The sequence below is a fragment of the Syngnathus typhle genome, linkage group LG20 (assembly GCF_033458585.1).
Source record: "Syngnathus typhle isolate RoL2023-S1 ecotype Sweden linkage group LG20, RoL_Styp_1.0, whole genome shotgun sequence".
NCBI lineage: Eukaryota > Metazoa > Chordata > Actinopteri > Syngnathiformes > Syngnathidae > Syngnathus > Syngnathus typhle.
Window position 1 is genome coordinate 2,798,125 of NC_083757.1, and position 12,920 is coordinate 2,811,044.

The 12,920-nt window shown below is 41.5% G+C and overlaps 3 protein-coding genes across 8 annotated transcripts in view; 2 read left to right on the forward strand and 1 right to left on the reverse strand.

Annotated features, from left to right (window-relative positions):
• Positions 1 to 12,920, reverse strand: part of gngt1 (guanine nucleotide binding protein (G protein), gamma transducing activity polypeptide 1) — a 27,054-nt gene continuing 14,134 nt past the window's right edge. The window contains exons 1-6 of one of the 3 annotated variants that reach the window (XM_061267134.1): positions 8,808 to 8,997; positions 8,667 to 8,731; positions 5,299 to 5,385; positions 738 to 804; positions 560 to 658; positions 1 to 416 (exon numbers count right to left, since the gene is read on the reverse strand). In XM_061267134.1, coding sequence (XP_061123118.1) covers positions 291 to 416; positions 560 to 658; positions 738 to 804; positions 5,299 to 5,385; positions 8,667 to 8,731; positions 8,808 to 8,831 — 468 coding nt within the window. In that variant the 5' untranslated portion in view covers positions 8,832 to 8,997 and the 3' untranslated portion in view covers positions 1 to 290. Of the gene's footprint in view, positions 417 to 559; positions 659 to 737; positions 805 to 5,298; positions 5,982 to 8,666; positions 8,732 to 8,807; positions 8,998 to 12,920 lie in introns of those variants that run through there. The other 2 variants (XM_061267135.1, XM_061267133.1) reach the window with 2 other exon arrangements.
• Positions 1,711 to 3,158, forward strand: tfpi2 (tissue factor pathway inhibitor 2). The gene is made up of 5 exons (XM_061267132.1): positions 1,711 to 1,869; positions 1,943 to 2,113; positions 2,360 to 2,539; positions 2,624 to 2,797; positions 2,931 to 3,158. The coding sequence occupies exons 1-5, from the start codon at positions 1,797 to 1,799 to the stop codon at positions 2,999 to 3,001; spliced, it is 669 nt and encodes a 222-aa protein (XP_061123116.1). The 5' UTR covers positions 1,711 to 1,796; the 3' UTR covers positions 3,002 to 3,158.
• calcr (calcitonin receptor) overlaps positions 6,668 to 12,920 on the forward strand; it is a 21,692-nt gene continuing 15,439 nt past the window's right edge. Inside the window, exon 1 of one of the 4 annotated variants that reach the window (XM_061267128.1) lies at positions 6,668 to 6,962. Coding sequence is in view for 2 of the 4 variants with exons in the window: in XM_061267131.1 (XP_061123115.1) it covers positions 8,521 to 8,527 (7 nt within the window). In the remaining 2 variants the exon portion in view is untranslated. Of the gene's footprint in view, positions 6,963 to 8,302; positions 8,528 to 12,920 lie in introns of those variants that run through there. The other 3 variants (XM_061267131.1, XM_061267127.1, XM_061267129.1) reach the window with 3 other exon arrangements.

Consider the following 12,920-nt stretch of genomic DNA (forward strand, 5'->3'; position numbering starts at 1 on the left):
TTGAGTTATAAACAAGCACATTTATTGAGGTCACTGTGTGTGGGGGATCACATTGGTTCAGTTTACATATGAGAGGGAAGCATTAAATACAACCTTTGCAGAAACTAAAGAATTTTAGAGAAATTGAAAAGATAGTCTGTCTAGAAGCTGCGGAATGTAATTTAGAAAGAAGTCAATTCTGATGTCCGTTATGCCCTTCTAGTCTTCTCAGTCTGCAAATCCGTTTTGGGAGGGCAGGAAAAATGTCCTTGGCTGCTAATCGGAGATGTGAAGAACACTTCATGTTCAGTCTAACAAAGGACACAGCCACCTTTCTCCTTAAATGGGTTCTTCTCCTCTGAAATGCCTTTGACAAGAGTGTCCTCATCCACTCCGGCCTGAATGTAGTCCTTGATCTCCTCACAGCATTTCGAAGTCTAAAGGGGTACACGTAGCACATATCATTCTACTAGAACCGCTCGCCCTATCTGTCTGTTTTTGGCCTTGAATAGACTGGCCACATTACACCGAGCCAGAACAATTCATTTAATACAATAAAAAGTAGGGAAAAAAAACATACCAACCACCTCTGAAGTTTCACTTCAATTTTAAGTTGGTTCACTTCCATGAGAGCCTTGTCCTTGTCTGTCAGGTCTTCTACATTTATGACCGGCATTGCCTATAAGGGAAAAACATATGGAAAGGTTTCTCCGTGACAAGATAAAGCATCCAGGAATAATATTTGAAATATCACTCACGTTTGCTTGCAGGCAGCAGTCGTTCCCCGCGACAATCCTGCCGAAGAATCCTTCTCCTCTGCTAAATCTGGTTTATAAAGTAATCTGCATAAATGATCCTAATCTCCTAATCTGATTGAAACAAGACCCCTGTGGGAACATGCCTGGATCTTAAGGATGTTTTTGACAGGAGGGTTAATTTCTTCATTCTGGTTTATTTTGGAAGTCGTTTTAATGGTATGTAAAGGTTACAAACTCTTTTCCATTCTTGGGAACTGTGATGTTATTTTTGGACAGGTCGAAAATGAATCATGGGGGTGTGCCTTCTATCAGGTCACTTTGATAAAAGGGTTTATCAGTATTTAACCTTCTCTCGTCATGGTGCATTCTTGTCTGCATGCTAGTTTTCCAACAACAAATGAATGAAGGGCAATAACTGGCCTATTTATCATTCCAGATAAGAAAAAGAAAACTACAACATAGAAATGGAAGACGTAAGGTCACTGACAGGGTCGCGAAAGGGTCTCCAACATGGTGCCCGAGGGCAAAATTGTGATGTCAGTTGGTCCTGATGAGCACTTAGCATCAGAATAGTGTTGTTCGTTAGCATTAAATAACAGACTAGATAATAAACATGACATGATTTATGCTTTCCAATCCATTCATTTTTTTATCATTCTGAAAATTCTGGTTTATTTTTGTGGTCCTTTATTTTCCGTATACAAGTTATGTGAAGCTTCTCCATTATTATTATTATATTATAAATGATGTTATTCATGGGAGGGTGGTAGGGAATCCCCTGCCTTGAGCTGAAATCAACTTTCTCTCAATTTCTTTCACGCTGAATCATTTGAACATGCAATTAGTCCCTCTTTGTAATGATTGCAAAACTCACGTGATGTCATCTATGAATTTCTCCTGGCACTAAACCAGCGACTCGTGCGATCACCCTGAGTCACTGCATCTCCGCCCCTGAGCACTCCCCCCCCCCGCTCCGCAAACCCCCCTTGTGGGAAACACAACACTATAAAACAGGCGTTGGCTTAGAGACTCACAGCAGCGAAGCATACTGGCAGCACAATGGACTTTTGCTTACTGGCCTTATTTGCTTTTTTGTCCTCTTTTTACAAAGTGTTGGCGTTGAATCCGCAAGGTAGGACACGAACGTGCAATTTTGTGCACTTTCCCTAAGTGTGAATATTTTAACTGGAGTGTGTTTGTTTCAGGTGTGTGCCTCCTCCAAGTTGACGAGGGTCCCTGCAGAGCCGAAATGGGACGTTATTACTACAACACCATCAGTCAAAAGTGCGAGCTTTTCTACTACGGAGGGTGCCAAGGCAATGCCAACAACTTCAAAACTTATCACGAGTGTCACAAAACGTGCTTCAGAATACCAAGTGAGTTCAAATATGTTGTGCCAACTCATCCCTGCTGTTTGATTTGACACTCGGCAGCCACTTGCACAGATTTGAAATACATGAATGACAATTTTTTTCTAATATTTTGAATATGTGATGATCATTTGTTTACATTATGAAGTTGTTTGAACTGAAAGTTAAAAGCGATTTTTTTTCGTCTCTAGCGTGCAACCGTGCAACAATTTTAAGATTGATCCAACATGTTGCCATTTCTCTTCCCACCAGAGATCCCTCAGATTTGCAGGTTTCCAATGGAGGAGGGGCCCTGCCGAGCCCTTTTCACCAACTATTTTTTTAACATGACCAGCATGCAGTGTGAGCTTTTCTACTACGGCGGCTGCCAGGGCAATGACAACCGCTTCCCGGATTTGGTCTCCTGCAACGAGTACTGCAGCCCACGAAAAAGTCAGTGATTTTGGAGGCCTCCTGTGAGACTATTTTGTAATTTTTTTTCCCCCCTCTCAATAATTGTGAATTATTGTTTTGCAGCGGTCCCTGTGCTGTGCCTGGATCCCCTGGACAAAGGCAAATGTTCCGCCTCCATACCGCGCTACTACTACAACAAGGCCACCAAGATGTGTGAGGAGTTCATGTACTCAGGCTGCGGCGGGAGCAGCAACAATTTTGTCTCCAGGCAAAGCTGCATGGACGTGTGTGTTAAAGGTGTGAGCAGGATTTAGTAGAAATTTCCCAGCAAAATCCAATTACTGTTGCTCAGTTACTGTGAATTCCTGGCTCATAGGAGGAAATCCGCCTCATCGGTATAATACTAATGTTTGAATACACTTTGTTTCAGGAGGGAAAATGAGAAGCAAAGGGAAAATGCGACGCCTGAGACGAAATCGCATCACTATTTTGCAAGCATAGCGAATCACAATAAGTATTTCTGTATTTTGATTTTGACTGCAACATGTTCTGTTGTATTTGTAAGACTGTAACATTAATAATGTAATGTATGTTTTATGTAACTATTTGAAGTACAATTTTGTATAAATATCTATATTTTATAAAGTATTTTTTTGTATTTGTTTGTCTTGTGGCTTGCTTTTATTTTTATTTTTTCACCGTCACCACAGATGACATACTAATAAGGATTCAACAAACATGTATCGATATTAAATGATGGCAATAATTTAACCCTGAAAAAAATGTATAATTTTCACCTTAAAAAAAGGAAGTCATAGTGGTTGACTTCACTTTTTAAGGCGTTGTTCAGGAGAAAGGGTTAGTGGTGACTTTCACTCCTTCCCACTCGCACTTTGTAAGGAACTCAGTCATCCCAGTATAATGAGGAAGGAAGAAATCATGACTGCTGGCAGCTTCATTAAGACCTTGCGGCATATCTGGAGGGAAAGCAGCTGGAGGCCCAATAAATAGACACCACAAGGTCTGATAATGTAGTGATAGATAACATCAATATTGTGAAGCTTCTGGCAAAGATGGAATGTTAGTTCACGTCACGCATGGTTGATTTCTTTAACAGTGTAACGCATTTGACGGCTGATCTTTCTCTAATGTGTCGCATGAGAGATCTCATATTAATGGAAGAGAGCCATTTCCCCAGAGCTCCGATTCATCCATCATAATATCTGAAGCTAGGAAAGCTAGGAAAGGAAACTCCCCCGCCCCCCCCTTTATTCTACAGGTTATAAATAGGAACATCTGATCATAACTGATCAGTGACATTAAAAAACAATGCTAACTAGCTAAGCTATTAAATTGTGAGACAGGGAGTATCCCATCATGCTCGGCCCCTCCCACGTGAGGCGAACATTTCCTTTCTGTCCCTGACAATAAATATCACAATAACTGCGTGTTCAGGAGGTGATCCGTTAAGATGCTGCGTTTTCTTGCAAAATAGTTTTGGTCTATTTGAATGATAACAAATGCAAAGCACAGGTCTATGTGTCTTCCATCACATAAGAGCCAGTGTGCATTCAGGGTGTAGTGATGAATTGGTCCCACTTAAGCACAGTCTTGCCCTTGTTAAGAGGTCATTAATAGTCACTTGCAGTAGGGAGCATTTGTCTTCTTTAAACCGAGAATACTTACTATATGCGTCATGTTGACAACTACTCGGAATGTCATTTCATGTGGTTATACGATTACTTCAGCATATTGTGTACTTAAAAGGTACAGAGAGTCCTTGCTGACCCCTAGTGGCACTTGTAATACATTAAATTAATTAAATGACATTTACAATGCAACAGGATTATCATTAATAACTGCATTCATAAAAATGACAATGTGCAAGGATGTAAGATCAAAGATGTAAATAAATCTATTTTTTCCCCAAATGTTTTTCTAGCAAAGCCCTTTTTTACTATTTTGCGTGAAAGAAATTGCTGACATCATTTGGTTGATTGTTTTTGTAAACATCGTTTTGCCCCCCAAGCAGCCATGATTATAAACTTAGCATCAACATTTTCTTAGCATCCATCATCATCGTCTGGGTAAACACCCTATCACGACATAATGATTGATACAGCGGCTGATAAAACAACAATATTTGTGGACTGCTTTTCACTGCTGCCAAAATCTTGTTGCCCTCATCCAACTTACAGACACATTTAAATAAAATGATGAATAAGAGATTTGGCTGTGGTTCCAATTTCATTTGTTAATGCACGAGCCCCTTTATGCAACTATTATTGAACTTGCCATTAGGCGCAAGAGACCCCTTAAACTCTAAATTGATTACACCCTGCTTTGCCTTTAGTATCGCAAGAGCAATTGATTTTTTTTTACAGGTCCAAGTCTTGCATTCTATTTGATTCCTTCCATTCTGTGGACTGCAAAGATCCTTCGGGTGTTTACTTGCGAGACTATAGCAGACAACGCAAGGTTGTAAACAGATCCATCGCTTTCACTCAAGTGTCGGTATTCTATATTGCGGACAACTCGTCACGTCAGACCGACAAGACTCGACAACGGACAACGGTTGAGCTTTTAAAAATGAGGGTAAAAATACAGGCTTTATGATATTGGTGGCCTGGATAAAAGTTGTGCTGTGGTGCCAAGAGTAGCATTCAATCGAGTGCAATGTTTTTATAACTTTGTCACACGTGCAAATAATTGGCAAGATTTCATCCAAGTCCCGTTGTAATGTCAATGTCTTGTGTGTGCAAGCCCAAAAGCGCCAGCGTGACTGACCAAATCAGTACCTTTTCCGCATGGATCTCCCATCCTGTGTCTCAAAGCCCAGACAGGATTTCCTTTTGGTAAACAGCTTAGAGAAAGTCCATAAAAGCCTGCGAAACAAATATAATGTGATTGTTACTGTGACAGATTCCCAAAGAGTACGAGAGCAATGACATGATCGAGCTGGAACACGCACATATCGCTTACTGAAAATAAGTCTGACATTATTACCAAGGCGAGCGGAACACAGGCTGGGATGGTTAAAGAGACTATTACGACCCACGTCAATTTCAATGTTCATTTTGAAGAGTCATTTTTAAGATCTAGCATCCTATCGAGCACTTGGCAGACATTTATTGCACTTGTCGGATTGCAGTCTCTCCAGGACAAAAAGCCAGAGAGTGAAACGAACAGAGCTGCTCCTCACTCATCCTTTTTGTCTGCATCATTATTCTCCAAAATCAAAGACCGTGTGGAACAAAACAGCGCAGTTCTCCGCATTGATCCACCGGCTATCAATCCAACAATGAGCAGTAATGAGGAGGTTTGGACTGCTATTGGCAGCAAGTGTGACTAATCTAAGTGGGGGCATGCCAGCAGGCGTAGCTAATGAGATAATGGCGCTGTGAGATGACAATGGCTTCATTGCATGTTTTGTTTCAGAAGCAGAAAAATAAACAAATGTCATACTCAGTAGAGCACAGGCAAGTTCAACTGGTAAGACGATACCAATCTACTTTCTGGTTCATGAATGATGTCAGGAGAGTACTTAGACCTCCTCCAGAATTTTTGGGGGGAATCATCCCAATTAAGAACTAAAATAAAAAGAATAAATATCCAGAACCAAAGCTATTTTCCATTTTGAGGAATGTATTGTGACATATCATTCAAAGGTGCTGCAAGATGACCAACATACTCTCATCTCATCAGCCTGGCCTCATGCGCGCGAGTGCGTGCCTTTGTGTATGCGCGTGCATGCGAGAAAGACAGATTAAAGTCATATTTGTGATGACGGACAAACACCTGCTTGTAAAGTAATGAAGTAAAAAGTTGGTGAGCAAAATGACAATGTTCTGCTTTTCTTTACTTCCAGACCCAGAAGGACAATAATGTATGATGATACAACTCACCTCCATATCAACAACCTAGGAAGCTCAAATCAAAAATCAGCAAATACCCAAAAGTCAATTATCTGGCCTGGCATCTGGATCCAGGGGGTTGAGTCCCCTCGTCCAGCTCTGCCAGCGGCGATGCGCAAAAGTCATCACCCCCCCGCAGGTTTATTTCAACTAAACGCTAGGGGGGGGGGGGGGGGGGGGGTTCATGACGCGCATACACCCAGACACGCATCTGCGCGCACTGGGAGCTGAGACTAGGAGGAGCTCCTCGTTCAGAGCGCAGGCTGCTGATCGTCGTGTATGAGAAGCGAGCGGCCAGTCGACAGGCTGTCAGAGCTCCTCGCGGCCACACATTGGCGCCCTGCTCCGTGCGTGCGGCGGACCTGCCCAGTGAAAGATAGCCAGACACCTGCAAAACAACTGCACGCTTGCTTTCTTATTGGGGCTTTTTTTGTTTTTCCATGCTGGAGGAAAAAGTTTTGATTGATTTTGCAATTTACAGGAAGGAAACGTTTTTGACACCCTATTGAAGCATTCTTGTGGTTGCTATTTATATCTACTGGAGTAAGGTAAGTCGTTATTGACATGGCTAAACTAAAATGTTTCACCATTTTAAGGCGCATTTCGCAATAACGCTTGCTTATTTGTATTTTGTTGTTACATGGAAGAATACTTTTTTCTTTTTGTTTGATTCTCAAGCAATAGAGAGAATGTGACTGATCATCTTTATTCATAAGGGCGGAGGAGTAAAAGTCATACAGGGAGTCCTGCAGGAATCCTTATTACAATCAGGGAAAGACGACTTGTACCCATTTGCGTCTAATCAATAGAAGGAGCTATTTTCAGGGGTGCTTTGCAATATGCAAATAAGATCCTACATTTTGTGCATCGTGCTTTCAAAGAACACTGGAACTGAAGTGAAAATAATGAGAGTCGCTATAAAATGAATTACCAATGCACTAAAAGATCCAAATCCAACAGCTTGCACGGATTTACTTTTGGACTGAGGACATATTTACAAATAGAGAAGGCAACGGCATTCAGTCAGAGACGCGCCTGTCCCCAAAAGCATCGTTAAATACGGGCCTCCCGTGAGGCGAGGTGACTCAACTGTGTTAACTAGCTGCTGTCTTAACATACAAGAGTGAAGAGCAGCTTTGAGGCACATGCTCAACACCGCTGTGCGATAGCAGGCTGTCAGAGGAAGATGAGGGGGATGCGAGGAACAGCTCAGATGGAGAGAGGCATCAATGAGGTGACAGGCAGACTGAGATATGCGCAACACCCCGCAGACGTACGTTTTTAGTGCCTGGCGGATCACTTTGTCATCCATCTGTCTGTTCTTGAAGAGGTGCGAAAAAGAGAACCCAGACTAGCTGCTACCTGTTCTTAGTCATCACGCTAATATGGCATGTTTTATTCATGGGGGGGGGGGGGGGGGGCACTGAATGTCACTCTTTGCTGGCATCTTAATTGGCTCGATTGACGCACGGCTTCATGGCTACGACGTGTTACAAATCAGAGGTCATCAAGAACCCCGCGTGTCCAAAGGTGTCACGGCAGAAAAGCCCTCACCTTTGACCCCCCCCCCCCCCGCTAATTAGCTATTCTGATGACATGAGCAGCAGCGCAGTGAACAATTCACTGCTTGATTGCCGCTGTGTCGTTCTATAATAAGGCATAAAGCTGCATGCTAGATTACGTGTCTTAAATGAAAGACATTAATTGGCGCTCTTTGTTTGTTTTCTAATGCACGAGTTGAACCTGTCATTAATTTATGGATCCCACCCCCGCACCCCTAAACCACAACTGAAACGTTTGTGCAGTGAACTGTTGCAGGATTATCAATAGGTGGTGCTAGAGCAGAGCTGACAATGTGTTTTTTTTTTTTGTTTGTTTTTCTTGTTGATGCAGTGAAATTATTTCAAAACATAGCTGCAGAGACGGGCACTTTTCTTTTGCAGCTGCTTTTATGTTGCTCAGCATTCTCTGGGAGACTTTTGAAATCTCTTTTTCACCTGTCTTGTCACAAATCTGAGGGAACCACCTGGAAGGTACAAACCCTGCCTTCTCTTCTTTGATATACTTTCTCGTCAGTCTATCTCGGGAACACTGTAGCACCCTCAAATGGAAGGCAAGTAGAATTTTGTCTTGGCGTTCATATGTTCGATACGCCTCACTAGTCTAAACTTTCTACTTGGACTAATGTTACATTTGTGGAAGGAACTTTTCAACCCAGAAATGCTGTTCATGTTTTATTTCATCAACAGTACCTTGTCAGAGAGTCTTCAGCCAGGATGTTTTCAGAAGGGGTGTCATCAGAAGTAGTCCGGAGAGACTGGAAGAGAAAAAAAAAAGGCAATGATGTCAATTTTGCCCTAAAAGTTTGCCATGAAACTTCACTCAAAACTCACCAAAGCACTTTTTGTGAGTGTCATGTTCAAATATTCAGCCCCTCCACTGAAGGATTATTTCTCAGTCTATGCCTCCAGTTTATAATTGCTCTAATCAGCATTGACATTTCAATTGATAAAGTGCATAAGCCAGACACACCAGCGTTGCATCTGTCTATATTCATCTCCCCCAGAATGTCACCATTTCAAAAAGTGTCATCTTGTAGTACGCAACTGTTTGCCTCATGAGGATGAAAACACAAAAGGTCACATGACAAATAGTTTAACATTCAGTACCGGTGATTTGTCAGCATCAACAGGAAAATTGTTTGGAAAATTGTAAACATGGCTTTTGCTGGGAAAGTTAACCACTCTGCCAAATGTTTTCTTTTAACCACTACATTTGGAGGACAAACAGATATGATCTTGTGACTCAAAGAAATAGCGCAGAAAGCCACTGCCTACGTGACATTTTGGGCTCATCTAAACTCCAGATGCCCGTTGGCTTGAATGTTTCTCACGTTCCTCGCCCAAGGCCAACACTGTGAGTGCGTTAGGACACATTGATCATTTTGATGCGGTTACACAGCCACACCGCTTATTGATTTCCTTTGCTGCTTTTCATCCTTCTTTTTTTCCATCGTTTAAGCTCCTTCTCGTCTACCGGCTATTACTAGTACGGTCAACAGTAATGTAGCGTCAATTAAGCATTGTAGGATTGATTGCTCGCATCAGAGGAAAGTGCTGAGCTGCCTTTCGGAAAAATCACTTTCTGCGGTTGGCATTTTTACTTTAGAAGCACATTTGTGCAAGTTGGGGATAGTTTGAGCCTTAAAAAAAACCCAAGAGCTACAACCTTGTCGAAACTAACCCTTCTCTTTATCACTGGTCTTTTTTGGGTTATTTCCACATTTCTGGTTTCTATCTGAAGGTTGGAGAACGTGTGCTGTCTGTGACTCATACTCTTAAAACTGCAGCAGTGGAAGATGTTTAGTCTTCATGACTGACTCAAGGAACTCCAAAAGATACTTGAGAGGTTTTCAGCGCTAAGAGATGAGTCTGTAACGCTCCTGCAATGTTCACCGCAAAGCTTCTCTCAATCACTCAGCCTTATCTTTTGCTCATGTTTATCCCCATGGACGTGCTTTTCTATTTGTCCCTTATCTCCAATGCTAATTTAAATAAGATTGTGGTTGTTGGTTTTCGCTCTCTCTGTCATTTTCAACTATATTAGTCCGTGGGGAAATAATTTGGCTTGTATTATTTGGGTTACAGGCAATTCTTTTGATCAGGATGCCCGTCACCCTGCTTTTGTTTGCAGCTTGTAACCGTCAGACCCAAAAGACATCCCACCCTTCTGAAGACCCGGTAGAGTGTACACTGTGGTCTGAGGGGAAATGTAATAAATGGGTTTGGGCTGAAGTCCAGCAACCAAATGTTCGCTGCTTTCCCATAACGCTGCTGTGTCTCCGTTCCAACTGCCTATCAATGCAATCGCGTCCAAATGGGAGCTGAAATGCAAAACCTTTGATGAGGGGCTTTCCAGAGCTGTAAACATTCTCTGACTGGACTTGAAACTGTTGACGCAATAAGGCAAACAAGTTGTTATTTCAACATCTGCTATGCATCCTCAGATAGTTCAATTAAGAAAACTGTTGAAAATCAAGTCACTGAACACAAAGATGTGCTTGATTACGAAGCGAGGCAATTAAAACGGTTCCTGTTACAGAATTTCAAGGGAAAGGCAATAGACTATAATATTAAAAATGAATATTGAATTGCGTCATCACAATTACTTCCTAATTACCAAATGACAAACAGTAGTGCACTTTTGTGGATAATTTTATTTCTGTACTAATGATGCTAATGACTGGAAGGAAAAAAAAAAAAATGAAACGAGCAGTTTAAATCTGTTGATTGAAATGTATACCGTCCGTCTTTGGCTTTAAGGGAGAAAAATTCCCTCACAGTGCAGTAATGGCGTTTCTACCACCCAAAGGCACTTTTAAAATGAAGGAATATAGTCACAAAGCAGTGTGTTGCCAATGAGTCTGTCTTTCACTTCATTTCAATGGTGCTAATACAAAACTGTGATAGGAGCAGTACAGAACGTTACGTATGCGCCCGAGCACATCTTCTCACTTATTAGTCGATAATAGGATCATTTTCAGCGTACCCTGCTGGCTTAACTTCTCCCAAATTCTAAGTGGTTGTCATGGACACGACACATTTGATGGTAAAGATGTGGGATACGAAGCAAAGGGGAAAAGCCGAGGCTTCGGGTGTCAATTAAAGTCCACGTGGCGTGCATGGCGGCTCACGATAAGCAGACTCAATTATTCCAATAGCATCACAATGATAATAAAGGGAAAGGTGTTGAATTCCCTTTGCACGATTTCATTCATCACAAAAAAAACAAAAAATGAAACACTGACTTGAAATCAGTTCTTGTCAACCACTTGACCGATTGTGGAGCATGACAAGTTGAGATCACGTGACATGCTTGTCGGCTGCTATTTCCTCCCTGGCGCCAGTCTGCAAAGGTTAGCTGTCCACATTTAGGTACGGAGCATACTTAGTGGACGCAAATGAAAAAATGTATCATGCTTTTTATTTCCAGTGAGTCTATACTAAAAGTTAATCATTGTGTGTCCTCAAATGTTAAACCCTTACTTTGATAAAAGACCTCAATATGTCTCGGCAACATTTGTGGAGCCGTCCGTTGTGAACGTAATCTGGAAAGGGTACGGTGGGAATTTAAGGACTCGCAAAGGGTACATTTGTCATCGTCAGCGCTCGGAACTCAAATCGTTTATCAACGCTTTGCTAAAACCAACATATTGTGCTTTTTATTGTAAATGAAAGTCCAAGAGACTGACTCCTCTGTTCCCACCACTAATATGGAGAGAATGCTTTAATCAATATGCTGATAAATTGTTAATAAAGACATATTTGTTGCTGTGGTCCTCACAGGTCATGAACAGCGTGAACATCATTTTAAAAAAGCGCGATGGGATAAAAAGCTTCGTAAATAATTTAATTATTTCACGCATAATATTAAGAAATAGAGATTACAAACATTTCAGCCTTACATTTTGGAAATGACTGCAGCGCCGGCTAAATCCGTCGGCTCATTATTCATGCCCTTCGTGAACCATATCTGTAATAGGTTTAAAAAATACATGAAATCAGTGAAATATGATTATAGAGAGGATATGAATACTCCCATCCTGGGAAATATGTTTTTATTTTTTCGCTTGCCAAAATCATGGAACCGAGGAAATACAGGAAGAAAATACACAGCGTACGCCCCCACATAGTCTGTTTAATATAAATAAACAGAACCAGGGCAGATTTAGATTTTCATTGCATGTGCCATTGTCAACAACTCAAACATGGGGTTCGACAATGTCCATTAACGGATGAATGTTCAAGGTGCACAAAACACAACCATGACCTTTTGAACTTGGCAAATATAAGGCATTACTGTTGGATCCTGTACACCATTTAAAAGGAGTCTTTTCGATAGTTAGCAGAAGAGTTTTTTCGGTAGTGACAGTAAGGAGTTGTCTTTCTAAATACACAACTGCTTCTGTGTGTAATTATGGATGTCAGCGTGCAACTGGTCTTATCAGACACTGCAGAAATGTCTCGAGGGAGGAACATCTTGGAGAAGCTCGGGAGATATAGGAAGGCGGAAGCAAGCTTATTGTAAAATCTTTGAGACTGAGCTACTATATCCTCACCACACCTTGCTTTCTATATTGCTTCATTCCAGTGTGCAGCGACGGAACTATTGGTTTCGGGCTCAGCGCCAATCATGCTTCATGCGGATAAGCCTTTTTCTCACCGCTGCTTTTCAATTGCCTTGTTTAAGATGAAGATTGAGTGGAAGGATTTGGCTGGATGTCTGCTTTTAGGGTCTCTGATCTCTCTCCGCGGGATTCATTTTGTGTCTGAATGTCTTCTTTGCGCCAGCCGGGGTTTACTTTTATCTCAGTCTTGTGCCACGTTACACCTGTGGAACATGTCTCTTCAATATGGTAGTTTTAAGTTATTGGGATTTCCTATTTTTTTATTGCCTATAATGTCTTCAAGCTGGAATGACTAATAATATGAGTCTATTTTAGTATT